General features: G+C 34.9%; 1 protein-coding gene across 8 annotated transcripts in view; it reads left to right on the forward strand.

Annotated features, from left to right (window-relative positions):
- The window catches only part of ATP11B (ATPase phospholipid transporting 11B (putative)), a 131,400-nt gene that overhangs the window by 25,794 nt on the left and 88,601 nt on the right, over positions 1-17,005 (forward strand). For 6 of the 8 annotated variants that reach the window (XM_063621735.1, XM_063621736.1, XM_063621738.1 and 3 more), the window contains exons 2-4: positions 4,176-4,292; positions 12,049-12,138; positions 13,588-13,668. In XM_063621735.1, the coding sequence (XP_063477805.1) occupies positions 4,176-4,292; positions 12,049-12,138; positions 13,588-13,668 (288 nt within the window). Of the gene's footprint in view, positions 1-2,367; positions 2,526-4,175; positions 4,293-12,048; positions 12,139-13,587; positions 13,669-13,891; positions 13,914-17,005 lie in introns of those variants that run through there. The other 2 variants (XM_063621741.1, XM_063621742.1) reach the window with 2 other exon arrangements.

A 17,005-nucleotide genomic window follows, 5' to 3' on the forward strand; every position in this document is an offset into this window, starting at 1 on the left:
TGCTAGAAGGCGCTGTGAACTCTAAGGATGATGTTTTCTTACTTATATTAAAGAAGTATGACTAATTAAATTATTCATAACTATAGTTTTAGTCTCTTCTTAGCTCTTTTATTTGTAATGCTTATAAAAATCTTTGGGATTTTAAGATAATGCAGAGGCTAATATACTTGGCCTGAAATTGAAAATGTTGAGATTCATTCCTAAGTATTGTTTTATGCCAGAGACCTCCTGCTAAAATTGATATAGCTGTTTGCTGGTTTGATTTCTCCAGGTCTCATTCAGTTTGGTTACAAGAGGAGTCCCGTTCAAATCAATCCTGTCATGTGTATTAACAGTACTTCACCTATCTGTCATCATGAGACTTTTTCCCCTTTAAATATTCACCCACTTTTTTTTTTGAGTACCTATGGCTTTAACATATGCTCACAAATCCAGTAAGAAAAAAAGGGATTTTGAATTTCATAATTTTTAAGGATATAATAGCTTTCAAATAGTTTAAATTTGTGTGCCTACAATACCTAAACTCTACTTTTTAGTAGACATTAACATAAAACCAGGGTGGCTGGAATAGCATTGATCTATCTCAGTTCCTTTGCCCGGGACAAGATAAAATCAGAGAAGAAAGGAGCAGGCAAGCATCAAGGGGTTGAGGGTGTGAATGAGTAGCCTGGGATAACAAGAGAAAATGTATTATGTGCCAAAGGTTTCTGAACCTTGCCATGTAGCCTTGACCTAGTAATTAGAGAGTTCAGATTATATTTCCTCTCCAGTGTCATAGAATTGCTGATAATGCTTAGTAGAATAGTGTGAAACTATGCTTGAACTTCATACTAAACGTGTAGTTACACAAATAATTTTGTTAATAGTTTGTTTTGACTCCTGTTAAAGAAGATAAAGGTGTTACTGAAACATAAAGATTCTCTTGAGTTAGTTTTAAATATAGAATTTCAAGCTAGAGAACTAATTACAAAGCAAGATTTTAAGTTAAGTACTTTTAAGCTTCTTTTCATCATGCAAAGCTTATGAAACCTATGTACACGCTTATCAGAAAAATGCACATATATGCAAATTTGCACACAATTTCAGGGATTCATGGAACTGAAGCCCATTTATGGATCCTGCTCTAAGTCACTTTCTTCATTTTTGGATAGTTTTGTTCTTTTATTTTTATTTAGGTTGTGGCTAGTTTAATTTGTTGCAGCAAAGTTGATATTAAATACTAATGAACTGAAGTTACAGGTTTAATATCCGTAAGGGACATTTGGCCATACTTATACTATAGACACATATATTAAATTCACCTATTTTGCATATGAAAGAAAATAACACACGTACGTGCCCGCAAATGCATGCCATTGACTATAATATGATTGAATGAGATTATGTGAATTGATGAAAAACCTCAGAATGCATAGGTAGATATTATATCATCATTGGGAATATGGAAAAGTTTGTCATCATTCTCCTTTTAGATTTGTCATCTTATTTTTAATTGGAATATAGAATTGCTCTATAGGATTTTTAAAATTCAGTTTAATTTATAATATATTTTGGGGGGAATTTTTTTTTTTTTTTTTTTTTTTTTTTTTTTTGGAGACAGCGTCTTGCTGTGTTGCCAGGCTGGAGTGCAGTGGCGCGATCTCGGCTCACTGCAACCTCCACCTCCTGGGTTCAAGTAATTCCCCTGCCTCAGCCTCCCAAATAGCTGGGACTACAGGTGCATGCCACCACACCTGGCGAATTTTTTAATTTTTAGTAGAGACGGGGTTTCACCATGTTGGCCAGGACGGTCTCGATCTCCTGACCTCATGATCTGCCTGCCTCAGCCTCCCAAAGTGCTGGGATTACAGGCATGAGCCACCGCCCCTGGCCAGGGGGAACATTTTAATATATCCCTTTGAAATAATTATAGAACCCTCAGGAGTTCCAAAATTTTAGTATGTGGTCATTGGTTCTTATCATCCAGTAGAGGTAAATGGGAAATGATGAGCATTTGCTTCATGTAAAGTATGTGCATTTATATGTTAATATAAATTCTAGTCATAACTGAGGTGTTGCTGTAGTTATCTTGCTGTTATTTTGGGTCCCTTTTTTTTGTTTCTTAACTTTAGATGTACATAAATTCTAGTCTTGGTGAGAATTTAGCAAAAAATTAAACTTTTCTTTAAGTGGTTCTCAGTCTCAGTTGTCTTGACATCTTAAAGATTTATGTATTGTTTGAGGCCCTGAAATTTACTTTCTTTTTTAAAAAAACTTTATCCCAGAAGCTATAAATCAGTGTTTAAATTAGTGTTAAAGAGAAGTAATAACATATTAGTAATATTTTATCTGTTTTAACAGGCTCTTAAAAAGGTGTCCATCTGAATCTGTTGAGCTGAAAGCAGAGTGATGCTGGAGAGAAAGATGGCAGAAAGCATATTAAGAGGCAGGAGCTAGTGTATGGGGGGAGATGTTAACATGTTTATGGAGCGGATGCTGAATAAATATGCCTCCTGCAGTCTAATGCTCCAGATACCTGTTTATAGGTAAACTTCCTGTGGACCTCTGTTGAGAAATACAGCCCTAGACTAAAGGAGTAGTCTTGAAACTATTTGTTCATTCATTTGTTCACTTATTCATTTATTTACCAAATTGTGAAAAATTTTAAAGACACCTTATGAGGAAAATAAATATTTATGCCACCGTATTTTTTCCTTAGACTGATTTTGAAATCAGACACATAATGCCATATTCGCATTTACCAAGTATGTTCATCACTATTGCAAAGTGTTGCAAAAGCAGGGTAGAAAAATCTTAGGACTTTAAATAGTCTGAACAAATAAACATGTTTGTTATGATGCATACAAATGCATTTGTACAGTCCTGTACTAGCTGTTTCTGAGATCACAGAATAAAAGTTTAAAATCGAGAATAGTAACAGTTGAATACCATACATAACACTTAATATTCCAATGAACTAAGCAAAATATCTGTCTAGGTTACATGGGATCTCCCACTATCCGTGTATGTCTGTGCTTAATGGAAATGTTACAAGGATGCTAAGCGTTGAATGGTAGCCAGATTACTTACATAGCAGGTTACTAAATTAGAGCCTTTACTAATATCTAAAAATGGATCATCGTAGCTTATGAATAACCAAGTTTTATTGACCTTTTAATAACTACTTAGTAGTACTAGTAAATAGCTCATGACCACTATTTAAAAAAGAAAGAAAGAAAGAAAAAAACCTAAGGAATTTTGAATCGTTTTCCTGTTAGAACCAAAGAAAGAAGGTCTTTCATTTGGATATTGCTTTCAGCCTATCAGTGAGTTCCCAAGATCTGCCAAAAGAGTCTTTTTTTCTTTCTTCTTATATTTCAAAATCCTAGACAATATGCCAAATGTTAAAGGTGTCTTGAAGATTCACTTGCAACTGTGGAAGTGGAAGTACAGTCCTCTAAGAATAAAGTTTCAGTGTTCTTGTTGCCCGTGAAATCTTTTCTACTGGAGGTGATTACTAATATGCCTTGACAGATGGTCTTCTAAATCTGAGGTCAGGATATGAGTTCCTGAAGGCCAGGAATTACAGCATATTCATATCTCTAATTCAGTAAGTCAGTTGATACTATAATGGCACAAATAAGTGATTGTGTGGAATGAGTCTGGGCAAGACCCTACCTAATGCACTGTAAGTCATCTGGGAACAAAGGTCTTTGCAACCAAGTCAGTCTGGGGATGGAAAACGTAAAATAAATATAAACCTTTGCCATCAGATGTGGTAGGTGCTTACTAGGCTGTAGCTACACAGGACTTCCACATCACTGAGTAGAAATCCATCCACAGAAATGAAAGGGAAGGAATGCAGTAGGGATAGAAAATTTGTCCTCAAATACTTCTACAGGTCTCCCATATGATTTTTTTTCAATATAGTAGTATTTCTGACAGAGAATGAACTGTTTTTCATTACTAAGGGCATTACCTAGTTAAGTTTCTATCTGGAGATAATGTACCTGTTTACCTGTGAAAGAAAAAAAAATAGGTGGCATAGCTCTTCTAATTAAATATATTGAGTCTATATGCATTTTAAGGGCAATAGTAATATATATAATCTGACCATCTAAATAAAGCTAACAGTAAAGTATTGTAACTAACCTGGTTGACTAGTATTTCTTTTTCTCTTGCTTGATTGGTCTTAGGGTTTTGACCCACCACATCAGAGTGACACAAGAACCATCTACGTAGCCAACAGGTTTCCTCAGAATGGCCTTTACACACCTCAGAAATTTATAGATAACAGGATCATTTCATCTAAGGTAAGAATTAAAATTTTTATTGTTAGCCAGGTGCAGTGGCTTATACCCATAATCCCAGCACTTTGGGAGGCCAAGGCGAGAGGATCGCTTAAGCCTAGGAGTTTGAGACCAGTGTGGGCAACATAATGAGACCTTGTCTCTACAAAAAAATCAAAAAATTAGCCAGGCCTGGTGGCACACCAGAGTACTGACAGCTACTCTGGAGGCTGGCTTCAGCCTGGGAAGTCGAGGCTTCAGTGAGCTGTGATTGTGTCACTGCACTCCAACCTGGGCAACAGAGTGAGACCATGTCTCAAAAAAAGATTATTATTAAAACTGTAGATATGGATAATTTTATTTTTAAAAGTGATTATATGTGTGTGTATATATTTATTTATATCGTTACAAATTCAAGAAAATGGTGGTCGATTTATCTTAACCAAAATGGTTAACTGTAGAATACAAGGAGTGGCTAATTGCTGATACCAGTAGCCCACATGCCAAAAAATTATCTGTAGTTGCTAGTAAACTAAGGAACTAATATTTATGCTATGTACCAGAAACTATATTAAGTACTTCTCATATCATTTAATCCTTACAACAACCCTATGAGATAGCTTTTATGAAATCTATTTTACAAAGCAGTGTTATACTGATTTTAAATCAGTTTCCTCAATTGAAGTGCTAGGAAATGGAATAATTTTCCCAAGGTTGCTCACTAGTAAATGGCTAGATTGGATTTTTGTTTTTGTTTTTGTTTTTGTTTTGAGACAGAGTCTCACTGTGTCACCCAGGCTGGAATGCAGTGGTGCAATCTCAGCCCATTGCAACCTCCACCTCTTGGGTTCAAGCCATTCTCTGCCTCAGCCTCCCAAGTAGCTGAGATTACAGGTACCTGCTACCAAGCCCAGCTAATTTTTGTATTATTAGTAGACATGGGATTTCACCACCTTGGCCAGGCTGGTCTTGAACTCCTGACCTCATGATCCACCCACCTCGGCCTCCCAAAGGGCTGGGATTACAGGTATGAGCCACCGCACCCGGCCATAGATTGGAATTTAAACTCAGTTCTGTGTTGCTTTAAAGCCTGCTTCCTCCAATTTTATCACTCATTTGTACACATTTTATGGTGCCAAAGTACAGCTTCACTCTTATATATTCTTCCTTGTTTCATTTTTTCTTGTGGCATTTTTAAGTTGTCTTAGGTTATTCTGAAGCTAAAGACAGTAGAATAGTACTTTGCAGTAGACTTTTCTGTCATGATGGAATTGTCCAATATGATGGCCAATAAACTATACAAGATTATCAAGGCCTTGAAATATGGCTAGTGCAACTCAGGAGCTGAAGTTTAATTTAATTTTTATTTAAATGTCAGTAGCTACATGTGACTAGTGGCTTGGACGGTACAGTTATAGGAGGATATGAGTCAAAGAGACTGAGGGTAAAGTTTTCCTTATATCGTAACTATTGCCTGAAAGGGCACCTTAAGAAGCATCTTTGCATTGCTTCTTCCCTCTCTTCCAAAGCAACTAACATCTTTTCTCTAATCCTAACCTCATCTTTCCCAAGGATATTGTCTTAGGTCAGCAGTTCTTTGCCCTGCCCCATATTGCTGCCTTCACATTCTTTATGTGTGTAACATACCCTTAGTGCCATCCCTCATTTTGGATGATGGTTCTAAAGCAAAAAGTAGGAAGAGGAGATGTCAGAATCCAGGATAATGGATGAACTTTAGATTAGTGACACAGTTCTTTTTTTTTTTTTAAATTATTATTATACTTTAAGTTCTAGGGTACATGTGCACAACGTGCAGGTTTGTTACATATGTATACATGTGCCATGTTGGTGTGCTGCACCCATTAACTCGTCATTTACATTAGGTATATCTCCTAATGCTATCTCTCTGCCTGCCCCCACGCCATGACAGGCCCCAGTGTGTAATGTTCCCCATCCTGTGTCCAAGTGTTCTCACTGTTCAGTTCCCACATATGAGTGAGAACATGCGATGTTTGGTTTTCTGTCCTTGCGATAGTTTGCTCAGAATGATGGTTTCCAGCTTCATCCATGTCCCTACAAAGGACATGAACTCATCCTTTTTTATGGCCGCATAGTATTCTATGGTGTATATGTGCCACATTTTCTTAATCCAGTCTATCATTGATGGATATTTGGATTGGTTCCAAGTCTTTGCTATTGTGAATAGTGTTGCAGTAAATATACGTGTGCATCTGTCTTTATAGTAGCAGGATTTATAATCCTTTGGATATATACCCAGTAATGGGATCTCTGGGTCAAATGGTATTTCTAGTTCTAGATCCTTGAGGAGTTGCCACACTGTCTTCCACAATGGTTGAACTAGTTTACAGTCCCACCAACAGTGTAAAAGTGTTCCTATTTCTCCACATCCTCTCCAGCATCTGTTGTTTCCTGACTTTTTAATGATCGCCATTCTAACTGATGTGAGATGATATCTCATTGTGGTTTTGATTTGCATTTCTCTGATGGCCAGTGATGATGAGCATTTTTCCATGTGTCTTTTGGCTGCGTAAATGTCTTCTTTTGAGAAGTGTCTGTTCATATCCTTTGCCCACTTTTTGATGGGATTGATTTTTTCTTGTAAATTTGTTTAAGTTCTTTGTAGATTCTGGATATTAGCCCTTTGTCAGATGGGTAGATTGTAAAAATTTTCTCCCATTCTGTAGGTTGCCTGTTCATTCTGATGGTAGTTTCTTTTGCTGTGCAGAAGCTCTTTAGTTTAATTAGATCCCATTTGTCAATTTTGGCTTTTGTTGCCATTGCTCTTGGTGTTTTAGACATGAAGTCCTTGCCCATGCCTATGTCCTGAATGGGATTGCCTAGGTTTTCTTCTAGGGTTTTTGTGGTTTTAGGTCTGACATTTAAGTCTTTAATCCATCGTGACTTAATTTTTGTGTAAGTTATAAGGAAGTGATCCAGTTTCAGCTTTCTACATATGGCTAGCCAGTTTTCCCAGCACCATTTATTAAATAGGGAATCCTTTCCCCATTTCTTGTTTTTGTCAGATTTGTCAAATATCAGATGGTTGTAGATGTGGTATTATTTCTGAGGGCTCTGTTCTGTTCCATTGGTCTATATCTCTGTTTTGGTACCAGTACCATGCTGTTTTGATTACTGTAGCCTTGTAGTATAGTTTGAAGTCAGGTAGTGTGATGCCTCCAGCTTTGTTCTTTGGGCTTAGGATTGTCTTGGCGATGCGGGCTCTTTTTTGGTTCCATATGAACTTTAAAGTAGTTTTTTCCAATTCTGTGAAGACAGTCATTGGTAGCTTGATGGGGATGGCATTGAATCTATAAATTACCTTGGGCCGTATGGCCATTTTCACGATGTTGATTCTTCCTATCCATGACCATGGAATGTTCATCCGTTTGCTTGTAGTGACACAGTTCTTAATAAATTATGCAAGAAATAAAAGCTCTTGAAAACTTTAGGTTTTTTTTTAACCTAGGGTATAATTTACGTACAGTAAAATTTATCAGTTTTAAGTGTGCAGTTTGATGAGTTTTGACAAATCTGACCACCGCCATAATCAAGATGTAGAATATATCCATTGCTCCAAAAAATTCTTTCATGGCCTTTTGCAGCAGGTCCCCCTCCTCCTTACCCCCTAGGCACTAGCAACCACTGATCTGCTTTCTGTAACTATAGCTTTTTCTTTTCTAGAATTTCATATAATACAACACAAGTCTTTTGTGCCTGACTTCTTTTTTCGTGACATAATGCTTTTGAGGTTCATTTTTGTTGTTGCAAGTATTAGTATCAGTAGTTCATTCCTTTCTAGTGCGTAGTTTAGCTGTCAGACTGGAATTGTGTAGTTAATGTTTTGAATATAAGCCGTTTTTTTTGTGTGGTTCTCTGACAATCAGTATTTTCCCCTTACATTTCCAGCCGCTTTTCCAGCCCTGAACTCTAATCTCGGTCACATGTTGTTGATGAGGCTGTAGCTTTCCCCAGCTGTTTTGCAGCCATTGTCGTGTGTGGTAGGTGGATACTGTCTCCAAGCTAAGAAGCCAAAAATTCACAATTTATACTTCTTCCACTTGCAATTTTTTGAGATTAAACTCTCTTCCCGTTTCCATCTGTATTTTGGAAATTTTCCAGGATTTGACATAGTTTTTAAAATGTAATCTTTATAATTCTTATCTGCTGGGAGTCCACAGGACCACTTCTTTGTCAATAGTGGAAACTGAGTGTCCTCCTAGAAAGCTTTTGGGATTAAATAAGTATCTTTATATGACTGTCTTTGTACACAGAAGTATTTGGTTTAATGTTTTTGACCATATTTTTTAAAATGTGGATGTTTAAAAAAGTATTGCCGTTTTAAATGTTTACCATAAATGAGGACTGTCTCTCTCATTACTACCTATTATGCCACTATTGCTTTCTTAAACTCCTTCCAAAACAGATTACCTGTTATTCCACAAACTCATGTTGAACTTTCCTGCCACTGTGCCTTTGCTTTGATTTCATGTTGTTAGCCACAATTTTTAAAATGTAAATTTTATGTATTTATGGACATGGTAGATTTTATGTTTTTGTAGAAAGGTAGAATTCATATCTTTGACCATAATTTCAAGAATGTAAATATTTATACAGATACTGTCACTTTTTTCCTGAGCATAAGTGAAGCCTGCTTCTCATTACTCTCATTTTACTACCTTTCACTCCCCTATTATTCTCTTGGTCTCCTTCCAGACTGCATTGTTTTCTATCTCACAAAGCCATGATGAGCTTTTCTCTTGTCCCTTTGCTCATGCTGTCCTAGCTTCCTGAAATGTTCTCCCTTATTTGCTCTGGATTTTCAGCCTGTTGAATGTTCTTCTTTTAAAGCACATGTCAAATATGACCATCTTTGTTAAATTTTTTTCATATACTTTACCTTTGAATACAGCTATTATTTTGTTCTTAATCTCTTCTACTTAATATTAAACATCTTATTTCTGTTTCTCTTATTGTGGAAGTGTCTTGCATGTTGTGGTTGTGTGGTATATCTTTAATTGGCCATAGTAACTACATTATCTTAAATTTAAGCTTTCTTTGGCCATGTGCAGTGGCACACTTCTGTAATCCTAGTACTTTGGGAGGCCAAGGTGGGCGGATCACTTGAGGCCAGGAGTTTGAGAACAGCCTGGCCAACAGGGTGAAACCCCGTCTCTACTAAAAAAAATACAAAAAAATTAGCTGGGTGTGGTGGTGGTCACCTGTAGTCCCAGCTACTCGGGAGGCTGAGGCAGGAGAATGGCATGAACCCAGGAGGCGGAGCTTGAAGTGAGCGGGATCGAGCCACTGCACTCCAGCCTGGGCGACTGAGCGAGACTCTGTCTCAAAAAAAAAAAAAAAAAAAGAAATACAGAAAAATTCGCCAGATTGGTGGTGCATGCAAGTAGTCCCAGCTACTCAGGAGTCTGAGACATGAGAATTGCTTGAACTCAGGAGGCGGAGGTTGCAGTGGGCCAAGATTGCGCCACTGCACTCCAGCCTGGGCAGACAGAGTGAGACTGTCTCAAAAAAATAAAATAAAATAACCTTCTTGGAAAATATTTAATTTTATAGCCATGTTTTAGTTTTCTTAGGAGGAAAATAAGGTCAATTATAAAGTCATATATGACTATAGAGAAGTTACACTTCTAATTCATTTATCTTAACCATTATTACATAACAGAGAACTTTAAAGCATAATAAATTATTTTCTTAGCAGTATTTTCATAATGTTTGATATTATGCTACTAGAGTTCTCCCTTTCTATACAATAGGACAAGCACAGAATTTAGACTCATTCACAATCTATTATGTTTGTATTTCAGAAAAACTAGAAACAATTGCTACCATTTATGTGCTAGTTTTCATATGAAATTTGTATTTGTTCTGAGTTGTTCCTTGTATTATTGAACTAGCCAAAGAAAACACCCTGAAACCAATTACTTTACTGCCAATTTATATAGCTGTTCTCTTCAGGATTCTGGAATACAAAATATATTGTTGCTGTTACGTTTCAAATAGATTGCTGTAAACTTAGGAGACTTCCAACCTTCCTTATAAGGTATTATACAGTTGGTGACTGAAGAAGTTATATGGACATATTCTGACAACTGATTTTTAATTCCAATTAAGATCACCTGCAGGTGACTTGACACACAATTACCATCTCATGTGTATACATTGAACATTGACTTCCTTTGGCTCTAGGAAGTATCTACCTCTCTTCTTTCTAGAGCCCTAAACATACTTCCCATCCTCAGATTCTGGAACCACTGCTGTTGCCACTACTCGGGGAAAATATGTTTCACATATTCCAGATTCAAACTGAAAATATAATTTCACCAAAGAAAGAAAGTTTGTTGGTATTGGACTAGTCTTTCCATATCCCTGGGTCAGATAGGCTTTTGGGGGCTTTTCTGGGAACCTAACTCTATTTATAAGGTTGTTCATGTGGGAAACAGTGTTTCAGGTCTCAAATAGCTAATTAAGAAGTTAACTTTTGACAACAAAAATCCAAAAATTAGAGCCATCTGACATGACACTAGGTAACGTAAAGTACCTCTTTGGAAATCTTGAATTGGTCAATAACCATTGAGGCCTCATTGCCTGAGATCAGGATATTATCTCAGAAAAAACCCATTGTCATCCATATTTATTTATTCATTAATCTATTCTGCAAAGTATTTGATCTCCACCTATGTGCCAAGGAGTAGTATATGTGCTAGAGATAGAACAGTAAATAAAATGATATCCCTGGCCTCAGGGATCTTATATTCTTCTGGGAGAATGTACATAAAGTAAAAATTCTATAAATCAATTTCCCTGTTTCATGTATGAAGTTATGTTGTGAGTTGTAACACAAATTAAAATTTGCAGCATATTATTCTGCCCTTGTAATACAGCATTATAGGTTTTTGGGCTGAGTAATAATAATAAGCACTTTTATAGCAATTAGTATGAGCCAGGTTCTGTCCTAAGTGCTTCTTCAGTATGTTAGCTGATTTAATGTTTATAGGAACTCTATAAGATATGATTAATATTATCCTCATTTTATAGAGGAGCAAAGTGGAACACGGAGAGATTAAGTCCAAGGTCATTTAGTGAGTATTACAAATTAAGATTTGGGCCACCGCAGTTTAACCCCAAGCATCTATGCTTTTAACCGTTTTACTATACTATCTTACCTTTTAAAATTGATATTGTGACAGATTTTCATATCCTTTATGAAATTTTCTTGGTGGTTATCGCAGTGATCACTTATCTAAAGCATTTTTATTTCTTTAACATTCTAGGTTATTTCCTCATATTTCATACTAAACAAACTATTTCCTCTGTTTCTGATGCTAAACTAACTAAAATATAAATTGTATCTAGTATCTGCATTTCTATCGACTCATATTTATCTTTAGCATTAGGTTTAGTTTTGTATACCAAAATCCAAAATAAGTTATTAAAATGTTGTTTTAGATCTGCTTTCTCTAACTTCTAAAAAAACCAGAATTTAGTAGCAAAATTGTTGGGTTTCAGCTTATTTCATTTTTCAAAATTATACTAAAATTGCCAATAAATAGTAAAAGGAAGAAAAAAGGGAAGTAGAATAAAAGTCCTGAACTCTAAAAGCCAGATCGTTTCTGTAGCATATAGACTTACAGAATTTTTGTCTAAGGGGTTAGTAAATCTGATTTTACTTTACTTCTTAATATTATGTCTATATACTTAATATTGTTTTTAAATATTAATTTATTGATCTCTTTCTTTTTAGTACACTGTGTGGAATTTTGTTCCAAAAAATTTATTTGAACAGTTCAGAAGAGTGGCAAACTTTTATTTTCTTATTATATTTTTGGTTCAGGTAAGCTTTATTACTCAATATTAAGTTTGTAAACATAGTTTCTAAAAATATGTCTTAGAACAAAGAAAAATTACATTGTGTTCTTAATCATTTGACCATGTGACCATTTTTTCTGCAATGCTTCCGCATTGTATTCGGTGAATACAATGATCTGTCATATCTAGATTTCTAAAAGAAATAGCCTGTAAACTTTAAGATCAGTTGTATATTGTTTCATCAATAATGTGCTGTAGTACTTAGATTAACCATAATCTTAGCTAAGAATGTAACCTAATATCTTTCAGATATTCTGCCTCAGAACATAAATGTTTAGGCTTTTAATATGTAGTTCATGTTTTTGGTACATTTCTGCCTGTGGAATCATCTTTGTACAAAGTAAACTTTTCTTTGGCTTTTAATTTTTTAATTTAAATTTAACTTAAATTTAAGTTATTTAAAAGAATTGTAATTTTTAAGTATCACTGTGGGTAAAGTTTTTTTTCCAGGAGACCATTTTCTTTGCTGAAGTCTGTGTTTATTATAGGCTGTTAGACAGTTTCTTAATTTTCACCTTGTGCTTAAAAAAATTATATATATATATATATATAAATAAAATGAAGAGAACTTGAGTATAAATCAAGATTTTGAAATAGTGATTGCCATTTTCCTTTAAAGAAATTATTCTTTTCTGATAAAACTTGCAATTTCAGTGTAGCATCAGATGTATAAACTCTGAACTCTTCTCTCAGTAGAACCTGGGATTTCAAATGAAAAATTGAAACTTGTCAAGTAATCATTTTAATGCTTTAGGAAACATTTGCTTTTTAAAAAAAAAAAATTCCTTTCTTTCATGAACAGAGAAGGAACTTCTGATTTTGTGCCCATAGACCATTAGCTTGGCTTTCTTGGAAAAGCAAGAAATGTATACTAACCATATCCACGTAACATCCATACATTTGTGAAATCACTAGCTTAGATGAATTCAGCTTGTCTGTGGAATAGAACAAATTTAATGTGCCTATCCAGAGTAAAGGAACATCATTTTCCTAGTTATCCACCTCTGGCTCTGTTGGATGTAACAAAATCACTTATAGAAAAAAATTCTTTCCATAGTCCCATTCCTAGTTTTCTTTCCCTAGTGTTGATATCATTCTGAATCCAAGGGTAAAAATTGCTGACAGAGTCTTCAGCATCTATCAGGATGTGCAAAGAAATATGAAATGAGATCTGAGTAGCTGTAGTTCCACTCTTTGGCGAATATTGAAGAACTTTGTGTTTAAGCAGAATTGCTGAGTCCAGTCTAGCCATGTATGTGGATAGGCAATAGATTTAAGTAGTCTTCCAACCCCACATAATAGGGAAATTGTGAACTAAAGTATACTCACTGTGTAATGTGAAATTTTAGATGTTAATAGTATGATGTGCACAATATAAAAATATAATATTCTGTATTCTTTTTTATAAATCTAGCTTATGATTGATACACCTACCAGTCCAATTACCAGTGGACTTCCATTATTCTTTGTGATAACAGTAACTGCCATAAAGCAGGTATGAAATACCTTTTTTATTTTCCTCCAAGTCATTTAGAAGTTGCCAAATATTTCCACTCCAAAGTAACATTTATTGTTGTGAAAATAATTTCCATAAGAAAGCAGCAAATTTGTCTGATATGTAGTAAGATTAAACCGAATTAGCCACTCTGTTATATTTCAGGTACCTGATGACTCATGGAATGATTAACATCGTTAAAATATGTTGTTCCTTTGACAGAGCTAGAGAGCATCCAAAAACAAGTATTATATATATATAGACCATTTATATATGAAATAGATTTCTTAATTATAATCATCTTTGTAGAGTTTGGTGATATGTAAAAGAAATGCAATTTAAAAGAGATTTGTTTATAGAGAGCAGAGTATATACTTCTGGTGTGAACATTTGTGAGTAAAAATTACGTAGTTCAAAAATTAGGGTGTGGTAGCACATACCTGTGGTCCCAGCTACTTGGTGGGCTGAGGTGGGAGGAACGCTTGAGCCCAGGAGGTGGAGGCTGCCGTGAGCCGTGATTATATGTCACTGTACTCCCACCTGGTTGACAGAGTGAGACCCTGTCTCAAAAAAAAAAAAAAAAAGTATAGTCCTTTTCTACTGTTTAAAACTTTCTCTTATGAGGTTGGTTTTTATGTATTTTCCCCCTAGGGGAAAAAGCTTCAATCAGAGCATGAATTGACATTAAAATCTAGGTATAGAGAAACAAGGTTATTAGATAAACATATAGAATAAGAAAGAAATTCATAGAAATGTCGTGTTGATTTAGCTACTACTTCTCAAAAAGGTCTTGGCAGAGTTTCAGTTATACAGAGATGATTCCTTCTACCTGCAAGAGAATTAACTGAATTTTCTCAGGTAAATGTGGTAAATATTTCATTTTATAAGATGTAGGGATAAGACATAAATTGACATGGAAATAAAATTGACAAACATTTTACAGTTCTGGGATGAAGTATATTCTTTATTGCATACATAAGAAAGATAGAGGAGCCTATAGATTAACAATTAAATTATGCATCTGCATGTCAGAGAATACTAGGCCACAGCTCTAAGTTCAATTTTACTTTCTTCACTCTTCCATTGGAGATGAAAATGTGTGTATATCAGTCGATAATGCATTTATATCACTCCATATAATTATTCACTTGATGAATATTTACTTTGATGAAATAAATGACAAGCAGATGTCATTTATTTCAACAAAGTAACATGTTTGTCCTTCAGACCTCTTTTCTATATATACTTTCACCTTAGGTAATTTCATCCCATCCAGCAGATTGAAGTTACCATCTCTATGATGATGGTTCCCAAATTTATGTTTATCCTAAAACTATTCTTTGAACTCCAAACACACATGTACAGCTGTTTGTACAACATTTCAACTTTGTCATCTCACAAGAATCTTAAATATGACTCTTGATTTTTTTCCCCCTCGAAAACTATACTACTAGCTCTTATTATTCTGCAGTTTTTTAAATGGCACTACCCATCCAGCCACCACAAGCCTTGACATCATCATCCTTTGACTGTTCTGTTTTATCCCTACCTTCAAGATCTCCCTCATTAGTCCAAGCCACCATCATCTTTTGTCTGGACAATTGCATTCTTTTCTGAAGAGTTCTCTCATTTCTGCTCTTACTCTTATATGGTTTTCACAGAGCAGCCAGATCTCTTAAAATCAGATCACACTACCCTCCCACTTAAAACTGTTCAGTAGCTTTCCATCACCACTTTGACCAAAACATGTCTTTTCAGTCATCTACAAAGACATAAAGACATACAGAGTCTCGTCCCTGGTTCCTTCTTCGTTTCCTTCCATTTTTTTTTTTAAACTCACTGTGCTGCAGCTGCACTCCTCTACTTGTCCTCGAACATAGTAAGCATGCTCCTATCTCAAGATTTTATAACTTGCTGTACTTTCTTCCTGGAAAGTTCTTCCGCCAGATAATTGCATTCTCAATTCATTTTACTGTATACTTAAACTTTGACCACCATGCCACTCTTATTTCTTAGTCTGGCCTTTTTTTCCTTCATATCATTTATTCTTTTGTTCTATTGATAAATGTTGGTATTGTAGTTTATCCGTCACTTTGATTTGAATGTCTAACTCTATGATGCCAGATAATTTATTCTATATACCTGCGTATTTCCAGTTAGCAGAACAAGACCATGCACATATTGGGCCTTCAGTAGTTGTTTAACAGATGAATAAATGAATGAATGAACTTATTGGATATTTTTAAAGCCATGTAAAATGTTGCAATACCTCTTGTCCTTATTTCCCAATGTATATTTGGCCAAATATGGACTGCATTTAATTGGAATATGATACCATTAACTGAGTTGAAAAAAAGTTGGTAAATTTTTATCTGCAAGTAAGAGTTTAATATAATCATAATAATAATTGACAGTCTCCTTCCAAAATTGGTTTAAGTAAAAGTGAGTAAAGGCAGAAAGCAAAAAGGTTATGCCTAGAACCTATGTTAGTGTGATTATTAAATATGAGTACTAAATTTAGATGAGAGCTTCGTAACTAAGGCAAAAGGGGGAAATATAAAAGGTCATATAGTTTTCAAAGAGAAAATTTGAACCACAAAGATTTTCTCCTTAAAACAAAATTTTGACAGAGTTCTCTCTTTTGCAACACCTATTCCTAACTTTTTTCTCTTTTAAATACACAGAATACTTCCATATATTGTTCAGATTTATGTATCTATTTATTACTATAGATCAATAGAACAAATTTTGGAAAAATTGTAAAAGTGAAAGGTGCCATGTTCCAACTTTTCTTTGTCTTCTCCCCTTTTAGTCTGCCTTTTCCCTTTGTACTTCTATCAAAATAGGAAAAGGCTCCATTATCAATTACTTACACTGTAATATGAATGAGGTTGTCGGTTGTTTGCTTGTTTTTAGCTTCTCCCAACTGTATTTACATATTAAGTCTTCTCTCCAGTTGTGTAATGCGAGATATAGTGTTCTAGGAAATAAGATAATCTTTGCCCTCCACGATTCTAAAACCTATGAAATAGGAAGGTAAGACCAAATATAAAAATAATTATGGTTCAATAGAGTAGTAGTAAAATCCAGTGAGCTGTAGCTAGCTAGCTATTCAGAGGAGGAAGGGAACACTTCATCTGGATGATCAGAGATGGTTTTGTGGAGGAAATATTATTATTATTATTTTTAAATAAATTTAAGAATTTATTCAAGTAAGGGGTCATATTTCAAATCAGTAGGTAAAATATCAGACAATAAATTGTGATGTGATAATCACTTGAATATTTAGAAAAAATAGTTGGATTCATACTTGATACCATATAGCAAAATAAAACTC

The sequence above is a fragment of the Symphalangus syndactylus genome, chromosome 17 (assembly GCF_028878055.3).
Source record: "Symphalangus syndactylus isolate Jambi chromosome 17, NHGRI_mSymSyn1-v2.1_pri, whole genome shotgun sequence".
Taxonomy (NCBI): domain Eukaryota; kingdom Metazoa; phylum Chordata; class Mammalia; order Primates; family Hylobatidae; genus Symphalangus; species Symphalangus syndactylus.